The sequence below is a fragment of the Ictalurus furcatus genome, chromosome 9, assembly GCF_023375685.1.
Source record: "Ictalurus furcatus strain D&B chromosome 9, Billie_1.0, whole genome shotgun sequence".
Taxonomy (NCBI): Eukaryota; Metazoa; Chordata; class Actinopteri; order Siluriformes; family Ictaluridae; genus Ictalurus; species Ictalurus furcatus.
Window position 1 is genome coordinate 14,826,765 of NC_071263.1, and position 17,706 is coordinate 14,844,470.

General features: G+C 37.6%; 1 protein-coding gene across 4 annotated transcripts in view; it reads left to right on the forward strand.

Annotated features, from left to right (window-relative positions):
• Window positions 1-17,706, forward strand: part of ktn1 (kinectin 1) — a 33,000-nt gene that overhangs the window by 6,387 nt on the left and 8,907 nt on the right. For 2 of the 4 annotated variants that reach the window (XM_053632551.1, XM_053632553.1), the window contains exons 3-26: window positions 4,119-4,304; window positions 4,543-4,701; window positions 4,929-5,059; window positions 5,164-5,277; window positions 5,658-5,798; window positions 7,355-7,461; window positions 7,601-7,745; window positions 7,860-7,956; window positions 8,041-8,228; window positions 8,313-8,381; window positions 8,464-8,501; window positions 8,629-8,719; window positions 9,731-9,799; window positions 9,913-9,950; window positions 10,290-10,380; window positions 12,502-12,570; window positions 12,683-12,723; window positions 12,911-13,001; window positions 14,187-14,296; window positions 14,389-14,502; window positions 14,603-14,696; window positions 15,668-15,705; window positions 15,804-15,894; window positions 17,451-17,537. In XM_053632551.1, the coding sequence (XP_053488526.1) occupies window positions 4,119-4,304; window positions 4,543-4,701; window positions 4,929-5,059; window positions 5,164-5,277; window positions 5,658-5,798; window positions 7,355-7,461; window positions 7,601-7,745; window positions 7,860-7,956; window positions 8,041-8,228; window positions 8,313-8,381; window positions 8,464-8,501; window positions 8,629-8,719; window positions 9,731-9,799; window positions 9,913-9,950; window positions 10,290-10,380; window positions 12,502-12,570; window positions 12,683-12,723; window positions 12,911-13,001; window positions 14,187-14,296; window positions 14,389-14,502; window positions 14,603-14,696; window positions 15,668-15,705; window positions 15,804-15,894; window positions 17,451-17,537 (2,399 nt within the window). The remainder of the gene's footprint in view (window positions 1-4,118; window positions 4,305-4,542; window positions 4,702-4,928; window positions 5,060-5,163; window positions 5,278-5,657; window positions 5,799-7,354; window positions 7,462-7,600; window positions 7,746-7,859; window positions 7,957-8,040; window positions 8,229-8,312; window positions 8,382-8,463; window positions 8,502-8,628; window positions 8,720-9,730; window positions 9,800-9,912; window positions 9,951-10,289; window positions 10,381-12,501; window positions 12,571-12,682; window positions 12,724-12,910; window positions 13,002-14,186; window positions 14,297-14,388; window positions 14,503-14,602; window positions 14,697-15,667; window positions 15,706-15,803; window positions 15,895-17,450; window positions 17,538-17,706) is intronic. The other 2 variants (XM_053632552.1, XM_053632554.1) reach the window with 2 other exon arrangements.

Genomic DNA, 17,706 nt, shown 5'->3' on the forward strand with positions numbered 1-17,706 from the left:
TTTTATATATTCTCTGTCCGAATACTCGATTCTGATTGGCTGGAAGGTGTGCGTTAAAACCGTGTATACCACAGGTAGTTCCACTTAGTTAAATCACAGGTCTAAATTAATGTGCTGCCTATAAACAACTGTAACCATAGTAACATACAGTTAAACTCACAGCTTCATTATTAGTAGACAGACGCTGTAATTCACACATGCACAGTCTGTCCCCCTCTGTCCCCCTCTGTCTCTCTAATAACTATTTACTATAATTCAGTCTCTCTTGCTCTCTCTCGCTCTCTCTCTAATAACTATTTACTATAATTCATTCAAATAAATGTATTCTTATAGCACTATTTGATCTGTGTATGGTTTAGAGCAGGTGGAATTCTAGATCTGACAACCCGTATATAAAATAAGTAACGAAAATTAACCGTTATTTTTTTATCTTTTCAGTCAAATTTTGCTCTGCAAAAATCAGTGACCGATTTAACTTGTCAATGTTGGCAAATGATCATGGTATAAGCAAGATAATCCTCGGCTAGGTGTGTGTTACATGATTTTTATGCACTCTGTGGAAGCAACTGCTTTCTTTGCCTCCATGCTGTGCATTAAAATTGTACCATGCATTATCCCTTACATATAAAACAACAAGGACATTTAGATAATATATTTGATGATAATTAAATTTTAAAAACAGCTATTGTGTGCAGAATACTTTTTATATATATAATATATATATTAGTCGTTATGGAAACGTAATTAGTGTATTATGGCTCATGTAGTATTACTATTATATCGGATGGTTATAATAATGATTTTGACCAGCTGATGGGATATAACGTGTAATGACTGTGTAATTAATTTGTAAAAGCACCTTAATTTGACTAGTATTATGAGATGCAAGAACAAGCCTCACCACCCATTTATTTGGATTATCAGTACAGTATAATATTAGAAGTACAGTGATGACAGAGCTTACTGGTTTATTAATATTGGAGAACCTTTATTTTATTTTATTTAAAAAAAAAATTCAGATCAATAAACTTTATTGAAACTTCTGAAAAACGTAATATGTCCAAGCCATTTACAGCCATTTCTATGCTTACGCATCGCCCTCAATGGTATGATGACAAATTGAGTGTTTTGTCTGTCTCTCTCTCTCTCTCTCTCTCTCTCTCACACACACATTTCTGCATGACACTTTTGCCCTTAAACATTTGTACATCAGATATTTAAATCATTAATGGGCAATGGCTAAGCCTCTGGGACAGTGATCAGCACCTGCTACTTGAGCAAGACCCTTAATCCTCATCTGCTCAAGTGTTAGAATATATGTAAATCTTCTCCACTGTTCACAGACCTTTATTTATATTGTTTATATTAACAGTATGTGATGACACATAATAGTTAGAAAAATTGCTTGTAAATAAATGTTAGTGTGTAATTATATATTAATTGTATAATTAATACATGATTATGTATAATATATAATTAAGAACAATCTTTCTTATAATTACAATATTTAATATACTTAAGGTCATTAAAGGTTAAGTAATTTCACCCTAATACAGACAAAATAAGAGCATCTGGAAAGGTGATGTGCCATCTCCCTCTAGGACAAAAATATTTGATATTGATTTATATTATTGCAGTATATGATTATATCAGTTATCGACCCTGCATTTCTCACTACTCTGCTGTTTCATTTGAGAAGCAGTCGTATGAACATGGACAGTATTTGGTCACTTCTCAGACTAAAGCCATCCCATTCAAAACACAGCAGATGTCCTAAAAGTAGGCAAGAGATCACAATTAAACAAATGAGACAAATATTATAGTCTGTCATTTATTTATTGAGGGAAATGATCCAATATTACATATTTGTGAGCGGCAAAAGTATGTGAAATTAGAGTCAGGTGTTTTGAGTCAAGCAGCACTGTACTATATCAAGATCAGGGATGTCACGATACCAAAAATCTAGTAGTCGGTACCGATACCACCCAGAGTACTCGATATATGAGACTGAGAGAGAGAGACAGAGAGAGAATTTAGTTATCAAACACTGTCTAATAATGAGTGGACGTGCACTCCTAAACACGTGCACACACCTTATACTCTGAATGCAAGCATTAGTTTAAATTCACTGATATGGTGGCAGGCCAAAAAGATTCATGAAAAGCATGAACATTTGAATAATTATTAGTGACATTAGACTACATTTAGCTGACAGGACACGGGCTGAATGGCGATGCATGGTGGCCAATTAGGAGGTAGTTTATAACATCGCAATGCGTTAGCATCGTTAACAAGTAACTGTATATTACAAACATTACATGGAGCATAACGTTAGCTGGTTTCACGGCCATAATGCCAGCTGCCTCAAACAAACATAATATAGGACCGTCTTTCAGGTGCTTCACCAAATGCCAGGTGTTTCCTCGCTTTGTTTGAAACGAGAACGATAGTATCGGTTGCACACCGGAAACCGATACTAGCTTTCCTCTCTTTTCCTCTCAACGAGTCGGGGCGGAGCTAAACTTGTTAAGCTAATCTAATTTTCTGTAGTTTTTCCCGTGTGCTTGTAGGCATTTTTCTTCTTCACCACTTGTGCACTGACTAAAACACTTGCGTGTATTTTCTGCCCCCATCATGTCCGGAAGAATCGCAACCTCTGTACTTTTGTTACAACCGGTACCAATGGAAATGCAGAAAAACAAGTACCGTCACGTTTTAAGAATGTTGGTACCGAAGTATCGGTTCTCGTGACATCCGTAATCAAGACAGTGTAACATGTCTTGTGTCTTTATGTCACACATAAACAATGCTGTTTATTGGTCATGCAGTATAGATTTGAACAGCACGGTGGACAGAACTGTCATGCTGACTGATTTCCACTGAGGAAAGTTAGGGAAGAAGACAAGGATTCATTTCCTGTCTTATCATTGCTATTTTCTTGGCTGTATTGTTTGAATTTGATTAGAATGAGTCTTTTCTGTGGTTAAGTTTAGTTAACTAATGCAATGTGATCTAGTGGCAACTGGTTAGAAAGTCATACTTTTAGTAAGATCATAGATTTTGTCTTGGCTTGTTCGAACGTGTGTCTGTGTTGGGGTGTGTGTAAGTAAAAGGGCCAAGCTTTTGATCTTGTGCTGTTTTTCGATCTTGTGGATGTGCATCCAAACCACACCTCCTCACAGGAGCCCAGAAAGTCAAGGGCTCTTGTTGCAATATACTTCAAGGTGCTGCCTGTATCATTGCATTACATTTGTTGCTTTTACATTTACACTTATTCATTTACCAGATGCTTTCATCCAAAGCAACTTACAAATGAGGAAATGCAAGCAAAGCACTATATCAAGCAGGGAACAATACAAGTAGTGCTACCATGCAAGATTTATAATTGAGTTCTAGAGAAGCAAAGTGAACAGAGTAGAGGTGTGAGAATTATTTTTAATGATAATGTGGGGATGGCATTTTAGGGGTTAGTTAGTTGTTCATTGAAGAGGTGGGTCTTTAGCTGTTTTTTGAAAATAGTGACAGATTCTGTGGTCCGGATTGATGTTCATTCCACCACTGAGGGACGGTTAGTTCGAAAGTTCTGGAAAGGGACCTTGAGCCATGCTGAGTAGGCAAAGATGGAAAAGATGCATCAGATGTAGTTTAAGCAAAAAAACTAACAGTACAGTGAATGAAACATACCTCTTTAAATATATAATATGCAACTTGTTTTTTTTCAGAAACCACTGAAATGTTAATTTGTGTGCATGGGTCGGCAGTAAGGAAGAGACGGGGGTGGGGCGGGGCTCTCCCCACACCTCACGCTGCTTATAGTCACTTTCATTAGTGCCCACGATCAAGCATTGTCTCATCTGTTTAATCAGATCAAATATTTATTTATAGCACACTGAAGGGACAAGTGCTATCCACAAACCTCCTTATTTGCACAAACTTGGCAAGTGCTGTCGTCCTTGATTTAACCGATTTTCAAATACCCTATAAACACACCCTTCTTTACTGCTGAAGAGTGCTTAAAGTTCTGTGTTTAAAATGGCGGCATTTCTTTCTGCAGTGTAATTTGGTATAATAAGTGAAGGCCAGTGCGTAATTATCTTTTCTGCCATGGTGTGTTGTAGAAGAGCCTCCAGCTGAGGTGAAGCCTGACCAGTCTCCTGTTGTGGTGAAGAAGGTGGAACCTGTGCAGGTAGAGCACAAACTGCAGGATGCAGCTGCTCCTGCTGCCGTTCCTCCTGCACCCACCACCTCCACCGGCAGTGGCAGGAGAAGGAGCAAGAAACAGAAGGTGGAGGCTGCTTTATCAGGTAAGACATGGCTCCTTCTGAATGGTGTTAAGAGCTGAGCTGGGCTGGTCTGGTCTATCAATTTTATTTTGAGAAAACATGCACTTGTTTTAAGTGTAAACATTTGGACAAGTAGGTGAAACTGTGCCTTTTAAAGATGATTCTGTTGTGGTTTACAAAGCTTATATGTTTGCATTTCCTGTTAAATCAAATTTGACATGTTTCTGTGTTAATGTGTTGTGTGTTTGTGTCCGTGTAGTCAATGAGACTCGGGTCCAGTCTTCTCCTCCTGCCAGCCAGACGGACTCTGTCCCTCCAGCAAACCACCAGAGCAGCAAGAACGAGGAGGTTGCTGCTCCTTCCCCGGCTCGTGCTTCCACTAAACACAGCAAGAAACAGAAAAATGAAACTGACAAAGGTACTCAAGCACTGAAATGATTAGGTTACATAGCTGTCTGTTTGAATTTGATCCAGTTCTAGATCTTGTTTTCCCTGTTGTGTACTTTGTCTCCTTAATCAGACAAGATTTGGCCTGTACTCATGTGCAACGACTCCAGTATATTCAGAACCAAGTGTGACTGTGAATACTGAAGTGATCAAACTGATCAACAGTAAACTAAAGCGCAAGTCTTTGTGTGTGCACAGAGAACTCCCGAGTGAAGCTGAAGGAGCTGCTGGCCAGTCTGGGTGGACTGGTGCTGACTGACGCTGACGTGGTCTCTGTGGTCTCTCTGCTCCGTGACAAGAGCCCTAATGCCTTGGACAGCTGGTATAAAGTGAGACAAGACTCCATGCTTATCAGCATATTTTGTACACGTTCTGTGGAAGTAGTATAGTCCTCTTTTCTAACGTTCTTCATGCTGTTCTGTTCTACTATCAGTCTGCAACAAAGTTTGAGCCCTCAGCTCAGCAGCTGGCAGAGAAAGAGCGTCTTCTCACAACCCTACAGGAGGAAGGCTCCATCGCCAAGGACAAAGTCAAACAGCTCAGCCAGGTACTACAAACCAAAATGCAGTGCCACTGAAGTTATACTGAATGTAAAGTTTATTTTCTGGAATTAAATCCGGAAGGTCTGTATCTATTTTTTTTCCCTCTCTAATATATATATATATATATATATATATATATATATATATATATATATATATATATATATATATATATCTATATATATATATATATATATATATATATATATATATATATATATATATATTTAATCATTGTAGTTATTATTTAGAAAATAATTTTATTATTATTATTATTATTATTATTTATTTTATTGTTGTTTTTTTTTGTTTGTTTTTTTTAAGTAACATGGTGTTTACCTGCTTTTGAACTGTATTTTGCTGTGCTGTACGTTGTTGTGTGTAGGAGTTGCAGGCTGAGAAGCAGAAGAGCAACCGTGCAGAAGCCATGCTGCGGGAACAGCGGGTTGCCATGGAGAAGGAGGTGAGCGTCATGCAGGCCAAGGCTCAGGGCAGCTACCAGGAACTTCAGAGCATGCAAATCAAGGTAAGAAGTTGTGATCCAACAGAGGATGGTGGAGTAGACAATGATCTAACTATGTTGTTGCAGGTTGTAGTGGTAGTTTCTGAGGCAGGGGGAGGGTAAGAGAATGAACAGCAGTATTTGTCAAGTAGACAAATGTGCTGTTGTATTGGGGGGGGTGAAGTTTACCAGTGATGACAGTACCATGGCCTGCTGTCTTGTAAAACCCAACATACATTCCTGAACTGAATCTTGTTCTTTTCAGTTCCTCCAGGATTTAGTGATTTTTGCGATCGCAGAACTGAACCAAAGTCAAGGAAACTCTGCAATATCTATAGGAGTTTGCAATTTTTTAACATTACCATGGATTTTCTGCAGATTTGGGCCAAGACGCGCCATGTGACGTCATCACAACGCGCGTTCAGCCAAAGCCATCTTCGATTCACGTGCGTCGAACATGAGTACAGCTAAAATGTCTCATTGACCAACAAAAATCACTGCGAAACACTGTGCAGAACAATTTTGTGCAATTGCAATTTTGCCAATCCAAGTAGTTTTCTGCAGGAAAGCACAAATTCTTGAAGAAAAAAATCTGCAAAATCCTGTATGGACTGTCTTGTTGACCTTTAATGTTTTATTTAGTGAAAAATATAAGCATGGTCTGAACATCTGTCTAACCATTTTGGTTGGACGTGTTAATGTGTGAACATCATAAGCTGTGCTTTGGATATATATATATATATATATATATATATATTATTACATATATATATAAATATATATTATTACATATATATATATAATATATATTATTACATATATATATAATATATATTATTACATATAATAATAGTAATATATTATTATGTAATATATTATTACACTTACTAGTCAGAGATTTGACAGTGAATCATACATACATCAGCTATAGTGCTGCTTGTTTATGGATATTTTGGGGTTCGTGTCATGGAACATTGAGAACCCAGGCATTTGTTTTGTACACGTGCATTATTTGTAATACATGCCTCAAACTTAGAAAAAAAAAGTTGTGTTTACCACCAGTTATGATTACAGACCAGTCTGGTCAAGAGATGACCATATCATAATTTGTAGTCTAACCACATTTATGTATTCTAAACTAATCGACAGCTAGGGATCGACATTTCAGGTAGAATTACTGTTTGAATGTTCAGCTGTGATATTCAAGTAATATTCCAACTGCAGCATAAAATATGACAAATAGTAAGCCTTTATCTGCTGGTGTGTGTGTGTGTGTGTGTGTGTGTGTGTGTGTGTGTGTGTGTGTGTGTTCATGCACGGTGTAGTAGGCTGTAAGGGACACTTTTAAAATTGATGCTCAGAAACTCCTAATTTAATCTAGTCAGAATTTTCAAGACTTCTTTTGAAAAACAGGAATTTGAAAATTAGAGCTCATCCCTAGTTATATCATTATCACTGTGTTTTGAATTACACTTAAGTTATTAAGAGACATTATCTTACATTTGAATTGAATTTGACACATGACTCCTGTGTAACATATTGGATGAATTTTTACCTGCAAAACTCGTATCTGTCCTCAGTTTCAGACGCTGAGAGAGCAGATGGAGGGCCAGATCAACAGACTGCAGAAAGAGAACAACATTTTTCGTGATGCTGTTAGCTCAGCCTCTACCCCAATAGACAACAAGTGAGTACTAGAAGCCACTTAAATACTGAATCATTCAATTGAGGCCCAGGGTTAATGTTTAATATGTTTAACCATATTGTGCAGTCTTTTTCATATTTTGTACACCTTCTGTACTGCATGTGCTTTTTTTTTATTTTAGGCAAAACACTGAGCTGAACAATATGCGCTCTGAGTGTTCGAATCTGATGAAGGACCTGGCTGAGACCAAGAACAAGCTACAGCAGGAGGAACTCCAAAGAAAGAGCCTGGAGGTCAGCTACAAGCAGAGCGTGTCGCAGCTCGAGGTGCGGGTCATAGCATACACACTCTGCTTTTTCAGCTGTGACTGCAAATCCGCATCCTTTTTTTTTTTGTTTTGTATTTGTCCCTGAAAATCTTGTATATGTACTGTCCATCAGGCCCAGTTACAGGACGCTAAGCGCCGTTGGGAAGAACTACAGAGCTATTTGCACAGTGTGAACACTGAGAGAGAAAAACTGCAGGCTGCCAAACAAGGTAGGTGGTGTCGTGCTGTGCTGTTATGCTTTACACATATACGCAAACACATCCATGGCTCTTATCAATATCATTCACTGTCAGAGCTGCAGAGTCAGCTGCTGGCAGTAGAGACCGAGATGAACAATAAAAACAAGGAGATCCAGACCCTCCACAGCAGTCTGACTGACACCATGGTCTCCAAGGAGCAGGTGGAGCAAAAGGTCATGCAGCTCTTGGAGGTCTCGCAGCACAACTTGCAGCCTGACAACTCACTACAGGCCCAAGTCCAGGTACCTTGCGTACTCTTCTTTAATTAATTAATGACACGAAAATGTGGTGGCAGATTTTTTGTAGAATATTTTCCTTCTTTGCAGGAGCTTATGAATGAGAACAAATCACTCAAGGTTCAAATCGAGAGTCTTCAGCATCAGGTTACGTCTCAGGTAAATGTATAGTTGCCGTATCGAGTAGTACAAGTTTGTGTATCAGTGCAAACTCAAGGTTTTCCCCCTCTCTCTTTCCCAGGCTAATGCAGTATCCCATTTTGAGGAGCTTCAAAAACTGTGAGTTAAAGCTGTTGAAGAAAAATAAAGAACTTTTTTTTTTCTTCTTCTTCTTCTTCTTTCTTCCCCTCTCTTAAAACCATTCAGCCCTAAATATATTGTCCTTTTTTATGTGTGTTGTGGGTAGATTGGCTGAGAAGGAACTCCAGAGGAAGAGTTTGGAGGATTCCCTTAATGCAGAAAGAAGCAGTGGAGCCAGTAGGGAGACTAACCTGCAAGTGAGCCACACCTCCTTTATACCAATCTGTATACCAGGAGTCATTATATTGTTGCCCACAGCCAAATCTAGATTACTTGGCTTGCCAATGTAGGAGGAAATTGTCCTTTTGCATACAGCATTTTTTTCAGTTCTGTGGAAATCATTGTGGCAGGTAGCTCATGTCTTGGTGCTTCAAGTTCTACTTTTACACAGGTATTTGGGTTTTAAATCGGCAGTTTCGGTTGCACTGAGGTGATCTTTTGTAGAGCAGCAGATTCAATGTTCCTCCATAGCTAAGTCTCTGAGAAGCTTATACCAATATTGAAGAATTTGTTTATACCAAATTAATGAAAACTAATGCCCATATTTATGAGTGTAAAATGGGATTGGAGCCAGGTGTGATTATTACACTTATAAACTTACTTTTTATAAGTAGTAAAAATAATTTATTAGTAAGCCCCCCCCACACACAAACATCACTGTCGATTGTGATTTTTAAATAGCATATTAAAAATGATTCTATATTTCTGACACCACAGAAAGAAAACAGCAGGACATCTTAAGCACATCTCATGTAGTAAGTGTGGTTTGAATCACTGGTTAAAATGGAAGCGTGTCTATTCAGTGTGATTCAGGTCTTTAGTAACGCTTCAATAACATGACCAGTGGGAATTGATTTTTAGACACAGTTATACCAGGCCTGTCAGTTATGCAGCGATGTGTGAGTGTCTGGTCTGTCCAGCCAGTGGACTTGCATCAATTCACATGGCTGCCTACGGGACATACAATTGAGCTACGATACCGAACAAACAAGCTCAGCGTTACACATGACTAATGTTAATAGGCCATTGATATTGTTCTTAATGACAGTAAGTAGGCCATTCCTCATTTGTAAAGCAATAATTAGTATTTGCTCCTGAAAAATGGGACTGTTGTTTATTACCCATTGCCTACAAAAACTTTGGTCTTAAATGAAACACACTAGACAAAATGGTCTCATCAGCAAAATTATTTTTTTATCCATCTATAGGCCTTTCACAATGAAAACGTAGTCCTGAAGGCAGAGGTCCATCGTCTGAACACACAGATTTCTGAGCAGGTCTGTCATAAACTGATGAAATGACATTTCTCCCACAAACATGTACCTGTTTGTTTGTTTTTTTACATTGTCTATTTCATCATCTGATCAGATTTTTTATTTTTTTTCCTCAGACCTCCTCCCTGTTGGCAGTGGATCAGCTAAAACAGAGGTGTGTGAGTGTATAATGGCATGTTTGAATAGCTCCTTGTTCTGAAGTTAAAACACACCTCACAATATGTCACAACCATTTCTAAACATTCTCCTAGACGAAGGTTTTAATCCACTCTTATGCAACCGACCCTACAGCAATTCACTGTGTTTGGGAGAAAACGGGTACACAGCCAGAATCTTCATGATCCATCTTGTTATATTCAGCATGCCTACACAATTCAGATTCAAACAATGCAAACTCTTGTTATCATGTTTGATTAGCACCAGGGTGGGTTTTCATATTGATTAGTTTGTGTAGACGTAAATAAAAGACTGAGTTGTTCATTCTTCCTGACAGCCTTCAAGAGAAGGAGGAGAAGATTAAGATGGTGGAGGTGCTGCTGGAGACTGGGCTTATTCAGGTAGCCAATAAGGAAGAGGAACTTAAGGTGAGCAAAGTCTCCACATGATGAACAGTTGACACGTCACATTCAGATGAATCAGAAACTCATTGCAGCTGTACAACATTCAGTTTTACACTATCATTGTACTTTTTTCCATATCAAAGCTGACAAAAAGATGGATTTACTTCGATATCAACCTTACTTTGTTGATTGCTCCCAGTGTGAACTTATGGACAATCTGTTGTGACTGGAGTTTTGTCCCTTTCATCGTCATTCCTCGACTAATAAAATTGTTGTAGTTTGCTTCAGCTTTCTCCCACAGCATTGTTTGTCAGTGTGGAATACATGACTACAGTCCTGTGTTTTAGCTTCTACATTCCCAGATCACTCTATTTATCTGAGGTTGTAGATTGAAAGTATATTCAGTAGTGAATCATTATTATTTGCTGCAAGGTTTAGTCAAAGGCTTAATGTGTACTTTAAGATCTTGTGTTTTTTATTTATTTATTTTTTTTAATTAAACTTAAGCTCTAGGGCAACAATTAGACAACATAATCATTTATGTTGATTAGGAAAAATGATCAATGTGGATTTTTTTTTTTATGCTGCTTCTGTTGCACCACATAGTGCTGTGTGCAAAACTGTTTCCAGGTGGCCCATTTACCACAAATACGAACAAATAAAACATTTAAACACTGTTAAAAACCAACCAAAAAAAAACACCAATGTGATTTCACTTGCAACATATACAGTCAGATCCATAAGTATTTGGACAGTGACACAATTTATGTAATCACCATGGATTTGAAATGAAGACATCGATATGTGACTGAAGTGTAGACTTTCAGCTGTAATTTGAGGGGTTTAACACTCTGGAGGAGGTAGGTGTGTCACTGTCAAAGTCTGCAATCAAGAGATGCCTTCATGATTGTAAATACAGTTTATCTCGAGATCACCAGGGTCACTGGTGTTTATTGGTGATGTGACTGCTAATAGAACTGTATAGAGCCATATTTTCTGCTCTGGTTCAGTAGAATGCTGCAACCGATTGGCTGGCGCCCAAAACCTACCGCAAAAGCAACCCAAGAGCTTCTTAAGGCAAAGAAATAAAATGTTTTTAAATGTCCGATAACCTCGACCCCATTGAGCATGTTTTTCACTTACCGAAGACAAAACTGAAGGCAGAAAGATCCCAAAACAAGCAGCAGCTGATGGCGGCTGTAGTAAAGTAAGGGAGGAAACTCAACATTTGATGATGCCCATGGGTTCCAGACTTCAGGATACTTCATTGAAAGGATTTGCATCCAAGTATTAAAAATAATCCGAATGTTCATGATTGTTAGTTTGTCAAAATTCATTTTGGAGGGACATTTGAAAATGGAGGGACTCCAGGAATTACAGCCACACATTTGTATGGCTGTAATTCCTAAATGGTTGATGCAATATTTTTGTTCAAGCTGAAAGCCTACATTTCAATCACATATTGATTGCGTCATTTCAAACCCATTGTGGTGGTGTACAGAGGTATAATGATGAAAATTGTCATTGTCCAAATACTTATGGAGCTGACTGTAGATTTCTTGCACAGGTAAAAGGGGCAGTCAGACCGAATGCGGAAAAAGGTTTAATCTTCATGTGAACTTAAGCGTGACTAACAGAAAACATGAGGCCGAGTGGTGCTGTCATCTGTATATTCACACCTACAAGACCACATAAGAGAACTCTCATATAGTGGGCTGAGCTGATGATGGTGGTGACAATAAGAGCGCAGCCAATAAAGCAGTAACAAAGATGCTGGTGGTTCCACTTAAAGTAATGCAGCATATGTAAAAATGGAGATGCCTTTCATAGCAGTACATCAGTGATGCATGAACATTAAAAACGAAAGCATCAGAAAACTCCTGCTTAGTAAGTGAATATACTAATATACTAAGCGGTTGATGTTCTAGCCTCAAATTACACTTCACAGAAGGGGCTTGATTTTTTTTTTTTCATGTAGTAGTGAAATATGTATAGCTAGTCTTTGAGCTTGTGGCTGTAACTGTGAAATTATCTTGAATTAATTGGTTGCTTCCTTCATAATCATTAGTTCATTTAAAGTCCTAAATGCATTAGAGCTCAGCTGTTTTTTTTCTTCTTCTTTCAATTTTTTTCTCCTTTCTGCAGACTGTAAGGGAAGTGAATGACAATTTGAAGCGGCACATTGAAGCCCTGCAGCAGCAAACAGCAGAGCAGGTAGAGTGGTCCTCTTTCACTTAACTTAGCGCTGATGTTGTCATGGTAAACACAGTATTGCTGTTGGGTCTCATTCTTATTTTGTTCTGTTTTCTCTCCTCAAATCTTCCAGAAGCAGTCTGACACAACATTGCTAGAGGAGCTGCAGAGAGAGTACGTTTATTCAGTATACAGACACAAGCCACCGAACCACTTCAGTTCTTGTTCTTGAGTTTGCATGGTTGCATTAACTGCCTTAATTCTTCTTGAATAATTTGTAGTTGTTACATAGGAAGTGTATTTGGGTTTGTGAGTATTAACCGCTGGCGTCCTCTGTAATGTTTATTATTTTTTTCATCAGGGTTCAGGAGAAGGATGAGAAGATCAGATCAGTTGAGGAGAATTTAAAGTCAACATTGAAAAAAGAATCAAGCAGAGTGAAAGCTATTGAGGTGTGTCTTCTTTTTATCGATTTTACACATGATCATGTGTGCCATCTTAAAACTTCCCTTAATGCTTCAATATGTTACATTTTCATGATGTACTGAGATGTTCTGTATTATCCGGTTTCCCCTAAAACATTCCCCCAGGTGGATTGTATACTCAAAATGGCCCCTGGGGGTGAGAGTGTGCGCTCGTGCGTGAGTGCGGAATTCCGGCAAAGGCAAAAAAAAAAGAGAAAACAATCGGTTTGGGTAAAAATAGTCTTTTCTGCTTATATGTTGACAATTCTACATTAAACATACAGTACATGTATTTCAACAGAATAATGTGGAAAAGTTTGAGTTACTTTATAATCTTGTCTAGATTTTTGTCCTGCAAAGATCAAGTTGGGTAAAGAACCAGTTTAACAAACATACCGGTAAATGCAGTCAGTCTGCCTAAAGATTAAAGATGTAGATTGTCCCACACATTGAATGATCAGTTTGTTGGATAGCTATACGTCGTAGAGAAGCATGCATAAGCCTAAACAGTTCCATCAGATAATGGCTGTCAAAATGTCTGATACTCCAGTGGTGCAGGAATCCAGTCTTTAAATGCAATATTCTCCTTTTTCCACTTTTGGGGGTAACCAGATTATAAATGCGATATCATTACTTGTGAATACACTATATGGCTAAAAGTTTGTGGACACCTGACCATAACACCCATTTGTCCCCACTTTGCTGTTATAATAACCTCCATTCTTCTGGGAAAGCTTTCCACTAGGTTTTGGAACATGACCGTGGGAATTTCTATCCATTCATCCACAAGAGCATTAGTGAGGTTAGGCATGTAGTGTACACGCAAGAGAAACACACTTCAATTAAAAAAAAAAAAATCCTGTAAATTTGACCATGTGAATGGTTTTCCCAGGCCACCACAAAAATATCTCCTCAGCCTCAACAAAAAGACAGAGCAATTAGTTTGGATCGCCCCTACAATAAATAAGCCATGCTTTTTCTTAACTGTTCGCACTGCCTTAAGTTTGACACTCTCATGAGATATTAATTTGTGCATATGGAATATGACATCTAAGTGTCTTGGGAACTGGATTAATTAAATGCAGCATGCACCACCCCAAATTCACACTGCATCAAGCCATTGCATTTATTCAATATTTTAGCTAGATTCGAACAGGATTTGTGAATCTACAGGATCTGGAGAGGCAGTTGGGGAATGTGGAAGCTGAACTGGATAAAGTGCAGAGCAGAGGAACTCAGGAGACCTCCGACATGAGAGCTCAGCTTCTGCAGCTCCAGTCTCAGTATGTTTCTTTCGCTGGACTCGATCACACTGCACTGAACTCAGTGACCTCAGCACTGTTCCTTCACTCACCGTTGGTATATTGTGATGCAGGTTAACTGCTAAAGACCAAGAGATCCAGAGACTAGAGAAACAGTTTGAAGAGAAGTCCAGAGAAGTAGAAGACAAGATGGTAGCCAGCGCTCAGCTTCTAGAGTTCCAGACTCAGTACGTTACCTTTGCTGTACTAGACACACATTACACTGAAGCAGTGTTGAATGTTTACATTTATTATCCTACTGCTCACTCTTCATGTGTCTTGGTGTAGGTTAGCTACAAAGGAGCAGGAGCTTCACATACTACAGAAGGAGATGGAGGAGAAGTCCAGACAAGCAGAAGAGAAAATGGAACAGCAGCAACAGGTGACATTTTCGGCAAAACATCACAGGATTTCAGATTGTGTTCCGAAAACCATCAGTGTGCTTTACTTTTATCCGTTTGATTATTTAGGGTGTTAGAAATGGACATAATGTAGTGTCAAAGAGAGGGTCAGCTATCAAGAAATAAAAAATGATATGATGCACAATATTTAATGCACAACTTGCAGTTTCCTTCACTACTATTTTACAGATATTGTGGAGTTCTTCAGAGAGTTCTAAAGCAGCTTGAAATTTAGTTTTCTAGGCAATTCGGTTTTATTTCTATAGTACTTTTAGCAAATAGATATTAACTGTTTCCTTCCACATATTTTTATGTGAATTTTGCGATAAGAAGGCATAAACTATGATGGAAACACACTTACCGAATAAATTCCTCGATACGCAGCAAAAAAGGTCATGTGACTTTACCTCAACAAATCACGTGGTTGGATAATGTTTTATCGCAAATGTTTTATGCGATATTCCAAATCTTCACAAAAGTTCAATTCTATAAAACTATCGTCACAAAGCAGCTTTACAGAAATCCGCATATAGATTTAGATTCCTAATCAGCAAGATTTAAATTGATGTATAATTCATGGACACTGTTTTCTTGACACTTGATTTAAAAATAAATAAAATTTTATTTATATATATATATATATATATATATATATATATATATATATATATATATAATATATATATATATAATATATATATATAATATATATATATATATATATATATATATATATATATATATATAATATATATATATATATATATATATAATATATATATATTATATTATATATGTATTATATATATATATATATTATATATATATATATATATATATATATATATATATATATATATATATATATATTTTTTTTTTAAGTTGCATACCTCAACCATACATATTCGTTCATTTTTGAACTTTTTTTTTTGTCACCCCCTCAATACAACAGATGGCATCAGCAGTTCCCAGTAAGGAGCTACTGGCGGCGTGAGTGTTTCATTTTCTTCACATTCAGTGGATGTTTTTTTGTTCATAAGGAATAACATTGCTAATTGTGTTTACACATGGTGCATCCATCTTTTCAGGGTTGCAGAAAAGGACAGGCAGCTGTCTGACGTTCAGGCTGAGCTGCATGAGCTAAAGGAGAAAGTGGAGCTTTACAGGAGGAAGAATAATGTGAGGATAAGCGTTATTTCAATATTTCCTCACCAGCTTGTATTCCCTCTTCACCATTCCATCCATTAAAAGTGGCAGATGTATTTTTTTTTATAAAGGCTGTTTAGTTATTCTGTGGTTTGAAATAAGAATTATATCCATCATATTTGGTAGTTAATTGTAAAGGAGCACTGTATGTGCATAGTTTTCATGATGCTGATGATCTACTACACATGCTGAACTGACACCTGCCAGGCTGGATGTGTGTAAACATCGGGCATGTTCAATGTGAGCTACCTGAACGTCGGTGACATTTCTGCTGCATGCTCTGCATCCATCAGCTGGATTTTGAGCTGAAGATGGTGGATGATTAAATCTGGTTGTACATATCACAATTTACAGCATCTTTGTGGTTCAGTTTTGTAATCGTACAGTCGGGTGCAGAAGTTTGCATACCCATAGTACAGAATAAAGCAGACAAAAATATTAATTTGGCGCAAGACGTTTAGTGCGTTAGGCTTCACAGATGCTCCTGCATTGTCACAAGTTTGTTAATATGATGGTGTTTACAATTGATATCACTTTTTTTTTAAATATATATTATAATGTATTTATATAATGCATGAGCTAATTTTGCCTTAAAACTGACTTCAGCCTCATTTGTGATATTCGTCCACTTCAGCCTTCACCCCTGCACATTCCTCCTGATCTAGCTGTTCTAACTCTGCCAGATTTTTGCTTTTATTGCTATCTTTTATTGTTATATATATATATATATATATTATAATTGTACTAGATCTCATATAGTGTCTTCAGATCAGAAAACTAAGAGGGTCGTGACAAACCCCCCCCCCCCCCCCCCGTATGTTTTACCTTTTGTTGTAGGTTACTAGAATTAGAATTACATTTTTTAAAAAGAAATTAGAATTACATTTTTTTTTTTTAATAGTGTGATTATAAAGTAGACATACATTTTCTTTTTTCTGTTTAAAAACCATGGTGGTGCAAACTTCTGCTCTCAGCTGTATATTTAGAGCTTTGTTCACTATCTGTAGTTCACTATCTGCAATAGGAAATGTGGCACTAATTAGTTCTTATTGATTGATTGCATGAGGCAGCATTGCAAAGATTTCCTGAGGTTGGGTTTGTAATTTAGAGATAAGCATTGATTCAGAGATCTCCCAGCGTGTGCCTTTGTAATACATTGCTACATATGAGTGAAAGAGTGAAGAGTGTTATGTGAGGTCTTTTTGTAAATCTGGGATTTCACTTTGTGACATGTTGATTAGCATTAATTTAGCGTCTACTTTACCCAGACACTCCCCCCCCCCCCCCCATTCCAACTGCAAAACATGACCATTCCTCAGTTGACTTATTGTTGTATAATTATACCTGAGTCATGGTTATTTAAAAAATAATGACGCAGTTCGAAGCACATTCCATTGTGTATGACACAGTTATTCTTGACTAAAAAGATGATGATATGAGCTGTTGGTGTTAAAATAGTGAGGGGTTTTATCAGTTTGCGGCAAGTTTATGGGCTGAACTGAAAGACGTGTTTCTTTAAAACTGACCAGGAGCTTCGGGAGAAAAACTGGTGCGCTATGGAGGCGCTGTCAGCCACCGAGACCATGCTTCAGGGAAAACTCAGCAAGACCGCCAAGGTTCGCATCGCAATACCAGTCTGCTTCATTTTATAGCCAAATCAGAGCACCTCAACCACTGCTAATAATTGAGCAGTAAAATTGTTTACATTTTCATTAACTCTGGCATGTAAAGCTGCATACTTATTTTGATTCGTAATAACAGCTACATGGCTGCAATGCATGTCAC